This window comes from Cupressus sempervirens, chromosome 3 (assembly GCF_028749045.1).
Source record: "Cupressus sempervirens isolate cs-2001-9-10 chromosome 3, ASM2874904v1, whole genome shotgun sequence".
In the NCBI taxonomy this organism is placed as follows: Eukaryota; Viridiplantae; Streptophyta; class Pinopsida; order Cupressales; family Cupressaceae; genus Cupressus; species Cupressus sempervirens.
This window is the reverse complement of record NC_143120.1, coordinates 452,559,865-452,580,519: the sequence shown is the minus strand read 5'-3', so window position 1 is coordinate 452,580,519 and position 20,655 is coordinate 452,559,865. Positions and strand designations below refer to the sequence as shown.

The following is a 20,655-nucleotide window of genomic DNA, read 5'->3' as shown; positions in this document are numbered from 1 at the left end:
TGATGTAGATAGAGATGGCTTCTCCTTTGCCACTTACAACACTTAGCTAGGATGCTTGTCAACCTCTTCCACCAAGTGCATCCTCTTCTCCTCTTCCTTCTTGTGGACTCATGTCTGTCCACCATAGTCTGACCTCATCAACCAAAAACACTTTCCTCTCCTCTTTCATGAGACCCAACCCACCTTCAACTAACCTCCTCCACTAAATTAATTTTCGACTCTTCTATTTCATAGGTTTCAATTCACCGCAAATTGACCACCTCCCGCAAATCTCACCTACAACATTACTGCTTCAATATGCAAACAAGCAAAACCTTCTGTCGCCAATCGAAAATTGCAAATGCACACACTAAATCTTTCTTTCTCATCTCCATTGTGTGAAACTCAAGCAAAACAATTACCTTTGTAGTTCCAACTTTCAACTATTGTAACATCCTCTTCAGCCTCTTCAGCTACAACTTTTTCTCTATTACCATTGACCACAATTGCAACTTCCTCAAGTACACCTTCACTTGTCACAAAAAATGTACCATACTCATGAAGTTTTTGAAAAAATTCTATAAAGCCTCTTTCTCTTGAACTTTTGCCTCTTCTACCACCTCAACCTGTGAGGTACTTTTAATTTCATCAAGTTCTTGGCTTTCACTTGCAAACTAATGGTCTATTTTGATCATTTACTCCTCTCTTTCCTCTTCATTCGTGTGGTCTTCTCTCTCTTCTCTCGTCTTCCAGCTGCAATTATTTTTCATCATTGGAATTTTTCCACATCCCATAACTCTCTTCCCAATATCATTCTAGGAATGATATCAACACGAACCTTCTCATGATCCACCTCATCCTCTTTCTTGGATTCATTCTCTTGCCTGCTGCAATCACTCTACAAATTTTCATCTCACCCTATGTGGCTCTAGCTTTTAATCAATCGGGACTTCACACGCCTGCAACCATTCTTTTGAGCTCTCCACAACTGCTTCTCACTTTCATGCACAAACTACCTCATGGTTAGTGATCGGTTTGCACAACTCTACTCAACACCCACAAGTCCTAGCACTCGACTACCTTATGTTCAATGCTTTGTCTGCATGCTCAAGACCAACAGCTCTGATACCAATTGATCCAGGATGAAAAATCCTTACTCCCACAAACATAGAATTCACAACAAGATTGTAAACAACAACATTAACTCACAATTTTATTCATTCAAATACAAACACTTTCTACAATTCTTGGCCTACAGATGGCATCCTTGAATCTACTCACAAATAAATGTGCTCTGCTTCTACTATTACATTGTCCTCTTTGTTCTTACTCTCCAACTCTACTCTGCACATTATTGGCTGCAACTTATGACCTCTCACTTGGCCTCACAATTACTGAGTAGTTTCCTTTCACTATGCAGCCATAGTCCTTTCCTTGTTCACAGCCCACCCCACTCTTTTATATCACAGTTCTTTTCTTATTTGTTTTTCTTACTTAGGTCTTTACACATTCTTCTAGATATAAGGTTGATTTTACTCTTCCTATTCCAATGATGCCACTTTGTCTTCTCAATGCAGTCTATTAATCTTTTCATTGCATTGTGTTTATTGATTTGGGGTTTGTCTAAATGATTAAGTGTGCCTTGTGCTGCTAGTTCATATTCTCCTTTGAATTAACTCACTCAATTCGTCGATCCTTTAGATTCAAAACCTCATGCTGCAAATCTGGTTCATCTCTCTCTTCCACAATAGGTTCCCTTCTTCATTGATGGACACAAGAATCGTGCCAATCCCCACCATACATGCATTTTTTCTAGCAAATCTCAAACGATCGAAAACCCTACACCCGTTGCTCTGCCTATGTTGGATCAAACTGTAACACCACACTCTTGGTTGTTTTATGCTTGTTGGGCGACTGTTAGGTGTGATTGGTTACTGATCTCGCTGAGATTAACATTTTGAATGAATGCATTGATCGTGCTTCCATTGAGATTAGAATCCGCTCACTTCTAGTTCAGAGTGAGTAATCGACCTCCAGTTGACAAGTTATCTCACTTGATGAAGGTTAGTTAAACAATCTAGCACCTCCTGATATTGATATTCTTGACTGGAATTTTCTTACTCCATTTTGCTTCTGTGGAGGACTGCGAATTCGTTCAACAAAATGGTCCCTGGTTTTTTAATCAGGCCAGTCTTTTCATTTCATCATGCTCTCCTTTTTATGACCCTGATGCTATCTGGATCAGATTGTACAATCTCCCATTGATCATGCGTGTGATAGATCACATTAAGGATTTCAATGAGAAAATTGGGTCCTTTGGGAAACTCGAACCCTCTTTTGCTGCCCCAATTAGTAGATTCACCAGAGTTGTGCTATTATTGATATCTCCAAACTGATTCAACATACTATTTTGATCCACTCTTCTTGAGGCACTTAGACCTAATTTTTCAACTACGACAACCTCCTAGTTAGATGCTTCCATTGCAACAAGATAGGCCATAAGATTGTGTGTTGTTGATCACCAAGATTAGGTACCACAAGGACTTGAAATTTTAAAAAATGGGCTAAGAAGTTTGGCAATCTTGACGCTTATTTTTTATGGCATAACAATGGGAAATTCTTTTTTGCTCAGAAGTATCTTGAGCCTCTTCTTGATATTATAAATGTTCCACGGGGATGCGTCCCCTATGGTTTTGGGGTCATACCCGTTCCGAGGACCAAACGGGGATAAAGTTTTGCCATTCCCTGAGTCGTCCCCTTTTTGGAAAATTTGGAAACGTCCCCATAACAACAAATCTGTTTTGGAAGGAAACTTGGGGACGACTAGCAATACTGGGGACAGTTTTGCCGTCCCCTATCCATCCCCGAAACTGTTGGCCATCCCCTTTTTCACAGCCAATTTGATAAAGGCAGAACACCCCGAAAAAACCAGTTTTTAAATTTTCTTGCTGTCCGCACGGGCCCCTACTTGTCTTAAAGTAATGAAAATATGCAAATCATATTTGGTCCATTAAAACTCTAAAACACTAACTCTTCTACTCATTTTTAGTTTTGACATACTTGCTAAGAGGAAGAAAATAAACATAGAGCAACAACAATTGTGAGGAAAGATTGCATTTAGTATTTATTGACTATTTTAGTTGGACTTCTCTTTATTTCATTATGATTTCATGGATGATACTTGGAGCCTTTAGGCATTGATTTTTGCTATATATGTATGTGATATTGTTATAATGGAAGTACTGAGCATTTGCCATTTGATAATATTCCATGTATTGACCTTCTAAAATGTCTACAACGAATGGTTTATCAATGTTATAATATGCATATTTGAATTTTGTCTCTCTATATAAAAAAAGTCCCCTATGTTTTTAATTGCCGTCCCCTGAGCTTCCATCCCCAAAATTTTGGCTTTGAATCGTACTTGTACTGGAAACACGTCCCTGTCCCATAAAACATCCTTGTCTCAAAAACTCCGTGGAGCATAGGATATTACTCAGTTGAAAAAAACGGCGGTATAATGCCAAAATCGCGATATATCGCAGGTCAGATGGGCAGCCGATTAAAACGCAGTAGATATCGGTGGCGCATTTTTCATAATATCGCTGCATTTTTTTTCCCAAAAATCTCGCGGATTTGGCTGTTAAACTTCGGCAAACGGAAACACAAACACGTTTTATTTCTGCCGACGACAGTGCTTACACAGACCGAAGACTTCCCTGGTCGACGCCATTGATTTATGTAGACTGGTAATCATGCCCAACGGCATTACCTCCTTCAACATTAAGGGTTTCAAACTTGAATCGTTTATGGCTCTGCACTCCATCGCCATTGCTGTTTTCGAATGTGTTCCGCCTTAGAAAATAATAAAATGGAGGAATCGTGGGTACCAAATTCAACGGAAGAACATCGAGGGAAGTTGCGTAGCATGTGGCAGCTGGCGTCTATGCTTAATTTCTTTCATGTAATCAATTTTTTAATTTGAACGTATAATCCTTTTCTAATTTTGGCATCGAGTTATGTTTAATTTGTTTTTGCTAATGAATGATTTTATAAATTATGGTAAAATTAGAAATTCTCTTTAGTTTTTTTTATTATAAAGTTTGTGTTTAGTTTTTTTAAATTATTTTAAAACTCTTATACTAGTATTGCTAAAGAGTTTTATAATAAATTTTACAAAGGCTCTTCTTTTACCAATAGACTAACAATATACATATTTTTTGAATTGTCTAACACATAGATTCATATAGTTAGTTCTTATTTGAAATATATTTACATGAATATTTAATATATTTTCATAAAATAAATATCTATATATAAAATTAAAATATATTTATATTTAAATTTTAAATGTAAATAATAAGTAGCTAACATTAGGACTACCGGTATTAATTTGCTAAGTTCCACTTGCTATGTATTAAAGTTAAACAATAATTAACCATATGGTGGATATCTCAAATTATTATATATTTTACAAATTTGGTGTGTGTATGTATGCATTTTAAAGAATATTTTAAGAAATTTTATATTTTCAAATGTTTGATAAAAGTGTCGATTTATTGCTGAATTTTTCGCCAAATTTTTCCCGATTCCGAGTTTTTCAAAAATATTGGGCCGGCCGAGATATTGCCAATACCGAGTTTTTAAACTATGATATTACTAATACATTCATTTGTTTTAAGCTTCCCTTTGGCCCCTTAAATGTTTCTCTAGGGCTCTCTCCCTCTTTGCAACCTATTGTTCCTTTGGAACAATCTCCAATTATTGAGGCGAATGGAAATGACTTTGATGGTGCTTATTTGGTCATTGATGATTTAGTGGCAGAATGCCATGAAGATGATGCGATCATCCCTATAAAAAGTGTATAATTCCCCAAATGGCTAGTGGCATTTCCAAACCATGTTAAGTTTGCAGGATCGTTTTCTACAAATGTGATAACACTGCCATGATTTTTGTGTGTTCCAAATGCCGATTCAATGTTATATAAATATGCATAGAAGAGACATGTCTCTATGGTAATTTATAAATTAATCATCAATCAAATGATATTAACATTAATATATAACATATCTACACACACACACACATATGTTATGTATAGATTGGCAGGTTGCCCCCTCGCCTCATGGCGATTCTATACGTAACATGCTTCTGATGAACCACTCTTCCCGACCCACCTCAACCTATTGATTATTCGATGGTGACCATATATGAGGATTTGTCTAATTGATGATTAACCGATAACCATAGAAGGATTATCTCTAGGTAAATTCAATCAGACTAAAGCTACAACATTAACAAACCAAAAATTCCCAAAAAGAAGAAAGGGTGGAAATCTGAAGCTAAGAAGCTCTAGTCTGAGGGTAGAGATGTTGTGAACAAAGGTACCCAATGAACAATGGATGCACTCCTTAGTAGTAGCATGTGGAAAGAAGAAAAGGCTAGATACATCTTTACCTTAGACAGGTGCCTTTTTCGCATTTCATTGGCTGCTGGTCTAGTCTTCTGATTACCTAGTGCCTTCTTTCTCTGAGTTCTCTCTGGATTCGGTACTCGGATTCTTTTGTTTTTGTGCTCCCCATACATGGGTTTGAAGCATATTCATTAAATTTGTATTATTGGATGTGGTCCCTTTGGCAATATCAACCTATCAATTCAAAAAAAAACTTCTGGCAAACATAGCATTTGTTATCCCAGATCTGGCTATGTGACATGTGGGTATAATTTTAATCAAAGAAATTACAAATGAAAGGAAGAAATTTTAGTAACATTGCAACTAATAAAAAACAGTTTCCTTCTCTCTCTCCTTCCACATGTATAAACCTGAAAGCAAAAATGAGAAGCATAAACCAGGCACATAAACTGTTTGACTAAATGCTTCAAGAACTGACATGGTGGAAAGTATGTAAATATATGCTTGTTGGAAGGCATAATTAAAGCAAACAACATTCAACCTAGCTATATTCGAATAGAAGCTTGGGAAAAGGGTATGGGAAGCCATAAAGTATAATTAGTGAGGAATTATGAGCATGGGCGGAAATCAACTATTATACTAAAATACCTATAATAGGCTACGGTCATTTATGGTAGAATCCATGTAACTTGCTGTAAATTGACATTTATGTTGTTAAGAAGTTGTTCCTCTCCATCCTATGCTGATGGTGTTTAATTGATTTTTCTAATTCCATTTACCTATTGAAACCCTTGATGCTATATTGTTGTAAATATTAGTATGTACACCATCACATCCAATATCAGGTTGATAACAAGAAGGTTAAAATCTGATCTTATTCTGCTATAACAAGAAATTGAACTTAAAACATTTGACACTAATTTGTTTGGTTGGCGAGTAGTGGTTATGACCCAGTAGAGATTTGTAAAGTGACTGTCTAGTTTAAGTAAGTGAAATGATAGTCAAAACAAAGTATTCTAATTCATGAGACTGCAAAGTACTCTAATTCATAAGAGTGTTGTGGGTTTCATGGTTGCATTTTGTTGGCTTTTGGATTAAAATACTTGTTATTTGAATAATCTATAAATTAGTATGAGATGTAGACATGCTATAATATTATTACCTTCTATGCGCTGTTATTAATACATCCCTTGTGAATGGGTTGTGAATGTAGAGTAATGGGTAAATAATATTATAATTATATGTTTAATTATGTAATGTCCCATTTTTAGCAGGGTCCTGCAGTTGGCTTGGTCAGTTCACCATCACAACCCTTCTGAGCTGACAGTGGGATTTGAGGGTCTCAGTTATGGGGTTATAGGCTTTTCAGCTGCCTATGGTGTGTTTTGGCTCCATTTGAGGAACTTACTATTTATAGTTAGTCAAGTTGTTGGTTCCGATGAGCTCAATTGAGTTAGAGGAGTTGAGTGATGCTCTTAATTTTTATTTCAGGCTTCTGGTTCAAGCTCCAAGAATATTGAAGTGTCTATTTATAGTAAGTCACCCTATCAAGTTCATTCATTATCTTTCTTCATCAAGATCACTCTGATGTTGTCAAAATTTGATTTTGATGCTTCTTCAGTTGTTTTCACATTACAGGTGAATTATTATTATTATCCATCTAAATACGTCGAGGTTGCTATTTTTGTTGGTGCTATATGTTGGTCATCTCAATATCATAGCTCATTGGAACCGGGATGAAAAGTTTTAAATCATGGGCACAAGACACAATGGCCTTGTGTGTCAAAATATTATGTTACGGTGAAAAAGGTCATTTTTGGAGCCAAAAGCAATTAATAAATTATATTATAGTGGTACTTTATTATATTTTAATGTGTTGTGGAGGAAGCTTCTTAAGTGAAGTTCATTTGGGAAACTTGTGCCATTTGGAAATTATAAATATTAGGCCATTTGATGGAAAAAGGCATCCAATTATTTGTTTATCTCTTTGTTGTGTTGTCTTTGTGATAATTCTGAATTGTGTGCCCTTGCTGAAATATAAGTCTTTTTGAGTTTTTAAAGATTGTTTGAAGTCATTGCTTTGGAATAGTGGTTTCATTGGTTAAATCTCCTTACTGTGATTATTTGTGACTCGGAGATTGGAGTTATAATTCTGATAATTCTGAGTTTGGTGTATGCAAATTATGCTGAAGTGTGATTTGTGCAATTAAGAATTCAGTGATCACATTGGAAGCCACATAGAGTCTAGAGGTTATGAGTTTTAGTGAGAAGTTTGGACGCCAATATATTTGTGCCTGCAGATTTGCAGATCGAAATTACCATCATTTTGGTGGCCTGCGATATCATTTGCTGCTCCTGCGTTTTTCTTTCTTTGCCTGTGGTTAGTCTATATACCCTACGATCACCATACTAGAGGCTGCATATTCATTTATTGGGGTCATCTTTCAATCTAACAAGGGCGGAAGTTGTAATTGTGATGACCTGTGGTTGACATTTGTGTTGGTTTGATTGTTCTTCGGGCCGACATATGGGAGGATTGGCTGGAATACCAACATTGTGTGTGACAAATAAAAATTAGGTTCCTTTGTTATTGGCAATTAAATTTAGTTTTGTGCAAACATTATCAAATTCCGTTATTTTCTATTGGCAAATACAATTTTGGAAATATTGAGAGTCGTATTATTTTGAAAAAGTTAACACTTCTAAATTAATTCCAATATTCTGAAATTTAATGGCTTTAAAATGCAAAGCAATAAACTCAATTACAAGGAAGACGTATCATTAGAGATTGTTTGCCAAGTGTTTGACAAAATGTCAAACCTAGTTTAGTTTGAATTGGAGTTTCTTTGAGCTATAACCGGTAGGGGTTATTACAAATTATAGCAATTAGGGATCCTTGACCTTATAACATGGTTCCTAAAGGGTGTTGTTGAGCTAGCCAATAAACCTTATATGGCTTTGCATCAAGAAATAACTTTTCGGTATAGTGGCTATGGTTACAATTGTTAATGATTTGACCCATAAATATAGATAGAACAGCAATAAAAGAGCATAAACTATACACAAAAGACAAAATTTATCTTGGGAAAACCCTTCCACTCTAAGGGAAAAACCCAGCCACACCAACAATACATCCCTTCTATTGATCAAGAAATGTTCATAATACAAGGCTTACACTTTTTTTTATTACACTATACCAAGCAATCGTATAAATAGATTGCACAAGACTCTTCGTCTTACACACGAAGGTCTCTTTAAGTCCCAAAACTAAGACCTGTCATATTTCCATACATTAACCCTTCACATTTCCATACACATGCCTCTTTGCATGGCATATGACACATGTTTTTTATATAATATTAATTTAAACATTCTCACAAATGTCTCTTTCAGCTGAAGGTGACCATACCAATCATAACAAACATATTTCCACTTTATAAGAGCAGAGATAGAGATCTCTATCACAGCTACGAAATTCAACACTCCCTTTAAGCAAGAGAGAGATCTTTGGTCAGGCATGCACACATAGCTGCAACCAAAGATGATAAATTGACATATGTTATCTCAACATAACATAATCTACCACAGTTACTTTATATATAATGGAGTCACACACATAACTTTCACCATGCCTTCTTGCAGAGGGTAGAACGAAGACTTATAAAACTTCTCCCAGAGAAGGATACATTTCCACCACGCCTACTCGTAGAGGGTGGTCCACCGTACCTACTCACCTCAAAATTCTCCCAAAGAAGAATGCATTTCCACCACGCCTACTTAGAGAGGGTGATCCACTATAGCTACTTGTAGGGGGTGGAACGAGGGCTTTCACCTTAGAGTTCTCCTAGAGAATAATGCATTAGTACTTGAGATTTTCTCTTAATAGAGACTCCCTCTTAGCAAGGATAGCTTTAATCATAGAGACCCTCTCAACACGCAGAGCTTTAATCACAGAGACTCCCTCTCAATAGGGGCAGCTTTTGTCACCACAATAAAATGGTTGACTATTGCATAAACCTGCAAAGGATTGGACATCTCCCTCTATCATGTAATCTCCCTTTGAAGCTGAATAGTCTCTTTCTCTAAATATGGTCTTCCCTTTTCAATAAAGTCCCAACAGTTTAGTATAAGACAGAAAACAATATTGCATAATCTCTCACTATCCCATTGCATCCTCTTTGAAATCTAATCTCAACATGCACACAAACATACACACAGAAATATACACATGGAAGAGATTTTTTTTTGAGCCTCTATTATCTTACTCACAGGTTCTGAAGGAACACCTTATGACAAATAAGAGCCTAACAATCGTTCTCTGTGATCCTTGCTGTCTAAAGACGATGTTTTGCACAAAAGCCCCATGCATGCAAACAATTGCCAATCCTATAATTCAAGGATTCTTTAGTACTCGAGAGCTCTTGGTATGAACCTAGTTGTGCATAATTACAGCAGTCTAAGCCTTGATAGTTGCCATAGCTTCAGCTAGCTCCCATTTATCAAGTTCCCCAATGATGCTCAATGCTTCACTTCCTTTATTTCTCGGCATGCCCAAAAAAATATGAACAACTTTTGCCTATGGAAGCTAATCGAGCGTCATGCTATGTAATAAATATTGATTCTGCAATCGTCTGTCTTCTGCCACCGAAGAAGCAAAGTTGAGTGTTCTAACTTATTAAGAATATATTAATAATAATGTCACTCAAACTGGATATATAACCAAAACACAATACCAAATGCAAATGACATGTAAAAGTAAATCTTATCTATCAATGATAGCTTGTCGTTATTTCATTCCAGTAGCTTTTGTTTCAATTTGAATCTCGGTTGGACTCCTTTATGAGATGCTACTATTGAATTAGAACACATATCGAAAAGCTCTCACAAAATAGTTATTTACCATCATAAACTAGGGTGATGATTATTGGAAGCCCAAACAAGTATAAACTCTTTGTTTTCATCAAAACTTGATGAGGTGCCAAACGTGAAGAGTCAAGCTTGGCAACAACAGTATATTGTGAATAGAATAATATACAATCCCTCCTACCATTTAAAATATAAGACACAAATGATTATGATGAGAAATTTCTATTCAAAATAGTCTTCAATCAAAGGCCTCAATATATCAAGAGGCATGAATGGTAGAAAAGAATCATAGTGACATCCCAACTATTGTAATGCAAGAGGAAAGGTAAGAGATCTACCGTTACATGATACCAACGGTGTTTCACGATGCCAGCACAAATTATGAAAAATACAGCTTGATGAAATGTTCTCTTGAGACAACACTCAGCTTTTTCCCTTCTTTGTCATGTATCCTAGGACTGTTGTGATGCCCTCTTGGTTAGTTGAGCTTCAAGCTTTTCACTACTGATGATGTAAATTGCATGACACTATAGTTGATGGCACTAGGTATCACCCCACAAATTAGTACAAAGATATAGAAAGACTGTTTTGAATCCCTACACAATCTCACAATCCACCTCCATGATGCGCTCTTTTCATAAATGAAAACCATTTTTGGCATAACTTTCCCTTGGTATGTAGGCGATATATATGTAGCTCCTCATCTTGAGCAGGCAATCGTTTTATTAAGGAAATTTAGATTGCAAGTGCCTATATAGGTAACTAAGCCACCCTTTGTCACTTGATTGTCTATGGAGCCATCGAGCCGATGATGATTTGAAACTACAACCATTTGTTCCCTTTGCGGACTTCTCTCGAGCCAAATACTAACGTGACCATCATATGAGAAAGAGGCGAGCAAAGATTCAAATTTATTAGTAGATAAAGTAAGATAAGATAAGATAATAATATTAGTGTCCAACAAAAGACCACCAAAAGGTCTATGGGACTAGGGGATTACAACAAGAAAGCTGACAATAGTAGGAGCACCAAACGGTGTCTGAGAAAAGCGTACAACAAAACTAAGCAGAAGAAAAGATACAAAGAGAGAGGCCAAGACAAGGACTATGAGTCCTTTCCTGGCAAAAAGAAATCAGTCACAGAAGGATACGACTATGGATGGATAGAAGCTTTGATCTATCTCTGTGAGCTCGTAGAAGAGCGTCGCCAATGCAAGAAGCCGGTACGGGGTCTGAGAGACCTGGAATGCCCAAAAGAACTAGTAGAACTAGATGACCTTTTCACACCACATAAAGGAGATAAGGGTGTGAAAAAGGTAGTAATGAGATGAGTAGATGTATGACACTAAGGAAGCAGTGACTTTAGAGTACTATCACAAAGCAGGGTGGCCTCTTGAAGATAGAGTGCAAGACACCGCTGGTCACAATAACTGAAGAAATTCGAAAGAGAAAAACAATCCCAAAACAAACAGTGAAATCTCCCTCTGACCTCATAATAGAAAGGGCAACCAAAAAGAAAGTGAGTCTCCGTCTCAATCTCATCTAAAGTACAAAGCTTACAAATCCGCTCTCCACTATCAATATGATATTCGGTTTGAGCCCGAAGATGGTGAGAACCAACAATGAAGGACCCTAGGGAGATATGTAGGACATCAGACCAACACTGAGATAGGTAACTAGGACGAACAATAATCCCATCACAGATCTCCAAAAAGTGCTCTGCATAGAAGGTCATCCTCAGATGTAAGCCACCAGGCAAGTTAGTCCAGGTAGTGACAATGTATTGTTTGTAAATATCTAGTCTGACATGCTCATTCAACTCCTGCCATGAGGGGAGGAGATGAGCAAAGGCATTCAGTGAGAACTCGTAAAGAGGGAGGCGGTCAATATCAATCCCAATTGATCTCAATAGAGAAGAAGCCTATGCATACTAGCAATGAGCTCGAGAACAAGTATCAAAACTCGCAATCGCAACAAAAGAGCAATACGCCAAGTAGGAGTATCTATCACATTCACCAACCGAATTCACAAAACCACGTAAAGGATGAAGAAAAAACTATTGCCGCTACATTCATGACTTGATTTTCTTTCCCGATCTATTTATCAATTACACTTAGTGAGCCCCTGATATCCCCAACCGTCTGAGAAGACATCGACAAAAGTTTAAGCGGAAAAGAAATCTTGGTGGAGCCAAATAAATGATGAGAGAAAAAATTTGCTAAACTGCTATAAGCGATCAACTAAGAACTAAGACCCTCCACATAAACCATTTTTAGATCAAACCCAACAGACCAAAAATTTAAAAAGAAATTTCACCAGCCTACGAAACCCAATATGAAATAAAGTAGTAGAGCTAACAATATCAGCTTAAGAAATGACCACCCCAAACCATCAAATCTCCTTAGCAATTAAATACACAACATTTTGGAGCCAACGAAAAAAATCTGAGAATTAAGAATGGACATAAACTTCTTTTAATGTTGTAAAACTAGGCTCTGATACCATGTTAATGATTTGAACCAGAAAAATAGGTAAAACAGCAATAAAAGAGCATAAACAATACACAAAAGACACAAAATTTATCCTGGGAAAACCCTTCCACTTGAAGGGAAAACCCAACCACACCAACAAGAATATCCCTTTTATTGATCAAGAAATGTTCATAGTACAAGGCTTACCTTTTTTTTTTTATTACAATATACCAAGCAATTGTATAAATAGATTGCATAAGACTTCATCTTTCATACTTCATATTTCCATAGATTAACACTTCACATTTCCATATACATGCCTCTTCACATGACATATGACACATGTTTTTTATATAATATTAATTTAAACATTCTCACAAATGTCTCTTTCAGCTGAAAGTGACCAAAACAGTCATAACAAACATATTTCCACTTTATAAGAGCAGAGATAGAGATCTCTATCGCAGCTACAAATTTCAACAACAATAATGTAACTTCATGTTTATATCACCACTATGGCATAGTATCTTGGTCTAGTGGTGAGTCTGGTTTGTGCAAACAAAGCAATTTTTCTTTTTAGGTAATCAACCTAACCTCTAAGTTAATGAGTTGGCCTTATAGGAAATTTTGGGATGTTCATGTTCGATCAAGAATAATAAGGATGGTGAGGTTTGAATTGAGATTTCAACATCCTTGGATGAAATTTTCATAGTATATAGAATTAGTGAATGAAGGACAATATCGGTTTTCCTTGGATATTGTCGAGGAATATTAATTGTTGAGAATAAGTAAGTAGAACCAAATTGGGTAGGAAATTGTAAATGGGGATTTGCAATTAGTTAGTAAATTTGGCCATTTGTGGTTTGTTTAGGATTGGATATTTAGTGAATTGTTATCTTGCTTGATCTTAAACCCTTGTATAGTTTTATAGTGTTCATTCTACTTATCCCACGCCCCCTCCCAAGGTAATGATACTAAAGTGGTTATGAAATCTTAGGTGCAAGAACCCAGGTATTCCTTCCTTGAAAGAGACCTTGTAAGGAGAATTACATGTGACTTTGATCCCACTTGAAAGTAGGCAAGTAAGAAATCATTGGGTGAAATATGCCCACAATACCTCAAGTTTGTAGGTAAAGGGTTCAAGAGACAACTCCAAGGTTGGGGTTGTTCCTAAACTTGTTTGACCTTCCCTCTTGAGTAGGCTTTAGTTTGAGACTGAAATTGATATTGAATGGTTATGAATAAGTTAAGGAAATTGATAAATCATATTGAAAATAATATAAAATTCAGCCAATAGGATCGAATGGAGTGAACCATGGTAATCTTATTGGCCACTATTGACCTACTTGTTTTATGTGCCTAATCTTGGGTTGGGCTTCGGATAACATACTCAAGCTTGTCTATGCTATTTGTAGGAAAAAAACTACAAGTATTATTAAGGTTTGATATTCTTTACTTGTATCTTTCCAATAAAATATGTGATTTTGAGCAGTGTGTTTAAGATAACAATTTGATTGAAGTGAGTGGACTTGACTTCTTTATAAGTCGGTAATTATTTACGTTTTCATGCTGAATAGGGGCCAATTTGTGGGTTCAATATTACTCATGTTGTAAAATTTTACTTCAAACCTATAGGACTCAATGTGTAGGTTTTTGGATCACTTGATTGTGAGATACATATCATTACATAGTCGGTCTCTATAAAGTTTATATATATAAATATAATATTTTGAAAGCTAATCTTAATATTATTAATTTATAAATATAATAATATATAAATGATTTTTTTTAAATATTTAAGCTAAAATATGTTTATGTTTATGATTTTTATATGCTTTTATGAAAAAATCTAAATTTAAAATATTTTCCCGGAAAACACATATGGAACCCCATACCCAGACTGGCAACATTAACAATCTCCACCATGGGAATTATATTGCCTCATGGGTCTTATATCTCCTCAAACAACTTTGTAAGAGATGAACTAAGCAAGTTGTAATATATCCTGATCTTAAAAATAGTCAAGGTGTCAACTATTATTCTTACCAAACTCCATCACATGCCAAAACAATGAACTCGTCATCCTCACACAGATCCACCTACATTAGTACAAAAAATAACCAGTTATGAGTTTATCAGTGATAATGAAAGCTAGTAATCAAATTAATTATTACCTTAAGAAAAAGTTGGTATATTGCATTTCAAATGGACTAATTTACATACTGTATTTATATCTGGATCAGCTGTTACAATTTGCTTGTCTGCAGAGAGAAATTTATTTTGTTTGAATTCCATGTCTCCTGTAGAAAATGAATAAATAGAAATTTACATATACTGATGCAACCTTTTGGGGGTCAACTCGTAATATTGTAATCACTTCTGGGCCAAAATAAAACTATCCCAATATGAAAACAAAATCATGCACACACAATGACCTCAAATATCTGCACCAAATATGTAAATATTCTTGATTTTCAGACAGCTAATCTCAAATTTTCATTAAGACAGCTTTCACAGTTGAAGATGATCAAACAACCAAAAAGTAAAACAGATTCAGGTAGATAGACGACACCAAATAGAGAAATCAGGCTGCCACATCATTGAAAATTTTGAGAATGATGCTTCGTAAACAGGCACTTGTGATGAAATAAAGGAGACAGAAGACAAGAAGATATGCAATAGCAACAAAAACAATCTAAGTCAAGACAAAATGCTCTTAGTATTTTGGTCTAAAGGACATTAAAATTCTTCTCGTCCCTAAACTAGTTGAGAGCATTGTCAGTTCAAGAAGACTTGTAGCATACCAATAGCTCTTGCCAAATTTAGACTTCCGTTGATGCGACCTGCATGAATAAAGCCTCCTGCCCGAAGAATTCTCTCCCTTTCATTTTCAAGTTCTGGCTTGTGGTCTTGTGACAACTCAATAGCCTATCATATGGACAAAATCATGATACTTCATAAGAACTCCAATAGATAGAAACATAAGCAAAAATTAGCAAAAACTGGAAAACTAATAAATTTTAATCCACATTGATTCACAGAACAAGGAATAAGTATTTTCATTTCTGAAAGTGAACAAGAATACTAAATATCACATAACTTCTATATCCCTTAGTAAAATACCTGACCCTTCCTTGCAAGAACACAGCGAGAATCACCAGCATTTGCAACAATTAGTTTACCATCTCGTATAAGCGCAACACATGCTGTGCTTCCTGAACTTGGCCCAGAAAAGTCTGCATGTGGTCCCTATTTAAATAAAATGGTTAGTAACATGGGTTGAACAAGGTGAAAAAAAAGATAGTATATTAAATGAATAGAGCCAACAACAATCATATGTATGCTACACTAGTTAACTTATACAACTCACCAAGGAGATAATAAAATGGGAAATGACATGATCCCAAAATGTAGTTGTAGAATTAAGCAAAGAAAACAACTGTGAACATTATGAGCAGAAATGAGTTACAACCATCCAGTTCAGGGTATGCTTGATTTACATACAGTAGAAAGATTTCCTTTAACTTGACATCTTTTGCAAAAAAATCTTCATATTAATGATGTGTCCCCTACAAGCCCAGATAATTCAGGTTGATATAATCCAAGGAAAATGCATGCCCAGGTTGACTAATCATTTCTAGCATACCAAATGCAAAAAAGTAAAGCTCGAGGAAATGGAGATTTAACTTGAAGAGCATGAAAGATACTTTTTAACAGAGAATACCAATAGGCAAACCTCTTAGAAGATAGCATTATTAAGTGTACATTGTTATTTGGAAATAAAGAAAACCCTTCTACACAATAACATGGGCACATCTAACACTGACAAGAGATTGATGAACCCATTAGAGGTGAGTGACAAATCATCTGTGTTTACCTTGTGTTATTGAAGCTCATTGTGCAGTCTGTTCTGTCTTGATAGGATTATTCAGTGTAAGTATTTTTTTGACATTCATTTGTCTTTGTAAATGCCTAAACAGTTTCTTTATGGTATTATAAGATTGTGGGCATTTAAGATAGACCCTTTCCTCTAAAGCTATACATCTCCTTTCTTAATGTACATTACAGATTTTGTAGAGAATGATGAATACAGCCTTATTATTCAAGAGTGCATCAAATGTTTTTCCTTAAAGAAATTTCTCACCTTGCTCTGCTTTTGGCCCGTCCATATATTGATATTTACAGCGGCTGCAAATTAAACAGATGCAGCTGTCTGAAGTATAAATATCATGAAGAATAAATCCCTTGTCTTTTGAACACAGGTAGAGGAAGGACATTGCATCTGAATTTTAAACACCTGCAATGGTTTTGTAAAGGCCCTGAAAAATATCTATTTCCAGTTTGGAACTACAGACTTGCACTACTACCTGAAAAGCAAGATCATCTTTCACAGAAATACATAATATCTTCCACACTTCTGATTCCAAATAGCATTCAAGAGACTGTACAGAGTGTCATTCTGAAGTATAGGTCGAGCTTGAGACTTTACATCCAACTAGACATGGACTTCAACCAAATCTCGAGCATCAGAGAAGCCTACAGATTCACCACAGGTTAAAGCCAAGCAGAAGGCCAAGAGAAGAGCCCAAGTCTCCATAAAAAGCACATAAAAAGAATGCTAAGCCTAGAATTCATTAAAGTTATAAATAGGGAAAAGGAACTCTAAAGCAATCACAGGATACACTGCCTGATAAGCAGAAGGAACAATCCAAGACTGGCAAGTTTTGCTTAATTTACAACATTACTAGTCACTCAATTGAAGAGTTCCATAATAGAAAAACCCTATCTGTACAGCTGGAATCCACTAGTAATATTACTATGGCACCAAAGAAAAGCAAGCAAGCGGATGCAGAGCCTAATACCATGGTCATGCTGTCAACATTGCCTCTTCCTCAAAGATTAACTCAAAGGAACCAGTGAGCTTGTTCCATTCTCAAACCTAGATCAATGTACAACTGGTGCACTCCGTGGTTGGCAATTTAAGTCAAAAAACCTTATTTCCCTTTAAGCAGTTTGCCAATTGAATATGTCACAGATGCCATATACTCTACCATACACACCATCAAATGGTTTGGTTTGGGTTTAGAGAAATGTGTCACTCAACAGTGTAAAAACAGGCCACTTCAAGATACAACTGTTTGTAATGCTGTACCATTAGAGATAAGTGAAGTATTACATGGGCAAACATATTTATTTCATCAATGTGTAACCTATGAGGAAATTCTCAAGAATTTTATCATAGATGTTGCATAGTAGAAGTAATCCCTAGGTTATCCCTAACTGGTCCTAAACAACGTAAAAAGCTCATTTCAACAAGATTGTAGGCGACTTTGAAGTTAAGAAGACCTTAAAGTACGGGAAAAATGCTTCTACTAGCCATAACTACAATCAGACGTCACCAAGCATGTCCACTCTCACAAAATATGCAATAGCCAAACTGGTTAACAAAGACAAGGTAAATGAACACCTTTGCCAAATCTGACAAATCCTTGGGAATCCATACCCATGGACATTTCTATTTGGTTGTTTCATTATTCCAAAGGGATGTTGGCTATGTAGGTAATATGGTAGATAAATTCTCTAAGATGGTATTTCTTATTCTCTGCAAAAGGTCCATTTCAGCTCTAGAAATAACTCATTTGCATATTCAGACTGTATGGGTTCAAATTGAATTGATATCCACCAACACCTCTCATTGAGAGAGTAGCATTTTGAATCAATTTTGGAAAGAAGTTTGGCCACTAATCAATGCAAATACTTCCATCCATAGCTGACAAACAAATATTGAAAATGTTAAATATATAGCTTCAGGAGAAGTGTTTCAATATATGACTGTCTCTATACATACACATATGCACGCACACACGCACCCACACACACAAACACACACACAGATATGATTATTTTATATGTTAGAGAAGTCATTAATATTCATTATATCAAATTCAGCTATATATGTTTATGCACACACACGCACACGCGCGCACACACACACACACACAAATATGATTATTTTATATGTTAGAGAAGTCATTAATATTCGTTATATCAAATTCAGATATATATGTTTATGCACTCACACATATCTATATAAAGTACAATGTTATATTCAAATGTTGGTTGATTCTAAATGATCAATTAAGTATGATCCAGACTTTCTTAACTACATGCCCACGTAGGGACATGACCCTACGTGGCCATTGGCCACGTATATACTCTTTCCTCCTCTTACTTATACCAATTCTGCCGATGGACTGAATATCAATCACAATCGGTAATATTCCAGTCTTCTTCGGGAGGTCAATACTATTCCAGTTTATTAATTCTGAGTAGTAGGGTAATGTCCCTATGTGGGCATGTACTCTTTCCTCCTCTTACTTATACCGATTCTGCCAATGGACTGAATATCAATCACAATCGGCAATATTCCAGTCTTCATCGGGAGGTCAACACTTTTCCACTTTATTACTTCTGATTACTATAACAAGTAAATCCTCTCGGTCTGATCATTATATCAGACAGTATTAAATCATATGCAGTCTGATCTCATTCATTGAAGAAGTATATCAGACATTCAGTCTGAAATCAATATAATAGATATTCTGATAGTATCTATTAGATTAAAATAAAGAGAAATTAGAATCTCTATCAGAGATCCTGAACATTTATAGTAAATAGGATGATAGAACACCTTTTTCACATGTGCAACTTCGAGAAACAAAGCCCATGGGATGAAATCCTAACTTTCATCTAACACAACTATAAAAAAATCTGTTTACAATTCTACAATGCACAATCTTTTTCAGATCTGCTTTGAATTTTAACCATTAGAATGCACTGTCTTAGCTTATTTGGTGCCAATATCCTCAATTGTAACTCCTTTAGCTTATTTGGTGCCAATATCCTCAATTGTAACTCCTTTAGCTCAGAAAGAAGTTGACAAGGCTACCAAATTTGTTGAGCACATTCAGTAAATACAACAACAGGAGCAAAACATCCTAAATGTTACAAAAGTCAAATACAAGAAACACAATGACAAGCATTGTATGCCACACTTCTTCTAGATTGGTGATTATGTATAGTAACATTTGGAAAAGGAGCGACTCAAAAGATCTCCTCGCAATCTTTATCCCCTCTAGTACAAGCCCTGCATTCTCCTCTAGCACATGGGAGATGCTGCACCTGTTGGTCCATTTTGCTTCACTTGACAAGCATGTGATCCATGCTCTATAGGCGCCACATCATGATCCATGGATTGAGAAGATTTTGTTTGATCATCCCAATGCTTGAGGGCAAGCAAATCTTGGAAGGGTGGCCTGTAATGTCCATTTTTTCAGACAAAATGCAAAAGAGAAGACCTCTAGTTGATCCTGATTTCTCTTAAGCTAAAAGGCAAAGGAAGGGAAATAGCTTTTATTATTATTTTGAAGTAGGCCTACTAAGTTTTAGTTTAAGAGGCCACTTAGATAGTACTATTATTAAAATGGAATAATATTTTAAACATTGATAATGAAATATCCCAAACGGATATTTTGCTCTGTTGCTGCTATAATGTTTAATTATATAAATTATATTTTCCTATAGATTTTTTTTTATCTTATAGAGCTAGACAGAAGTTGCAGAAGAATGTTGTTTCTTTTTGTATTTTTCAGATTATAGGTATGACAATAAATAAATAACAGTAACTGATAAAATAGAAGTGATAGAAATCATATGCAGCAATACATGCTAATCACGAAATGATTCTAAAACTGTACCATCAGTCTGATTTATTTCAGAATAGTCCTAATACATATGTACTTCAAACAAGATTGACGCCAACTGAAGATGGGAACCAGCTATAGCCAAACAAGTTCAAATGATAAAGCCCAAGCTGCTGCAATAAAACAACTCCAATCTGCTGCAATTAAACACCCCAAAATTCCTC

The 20,655-nt window shown here is 35.7% G+C and overlaps 1 protein-coding gene across 4 annotated transcripts in view; it reads right to left on the bottom strand.

Annotated features, from left to right (window-relative positions):
• Positions 1-20,655, bottom strand: part of LOC149567030 (putative protein phosphatase 2C 60) — a 197,620-nt gene that overhangs the window by 8,650 nt on the left and 168,315 nt on the right. For 3 of the 4 annotated variants that reach the window (XM_089820253.1, XM_089820254.1, XM_089820255.1), the window contains exons 6-9: positions 15,852-15,977; positions 15,533-15,656; positions 14,952-15,028; positions 14,775-14,827 (exon numbers count right to left, since the gene is read on the bottom strand). In XM_089820253.1, coding sequence (XP_089676379.1) covers positions 14,775-14,827; positions 14,952-15,028; positions 15,533-15,656; positions 15,852-15,977 — 380 coding nt within the window. Of the gene's footprint in view, positions 1-14,770; positions 14,828-14,951; positions 15,029-15,532; positions 15,657-15,851; positions 15,978-20,655 lie in introns of those variants that run through there. The other variant, XM_089820256.1, reaches the window with a different exon arrangement.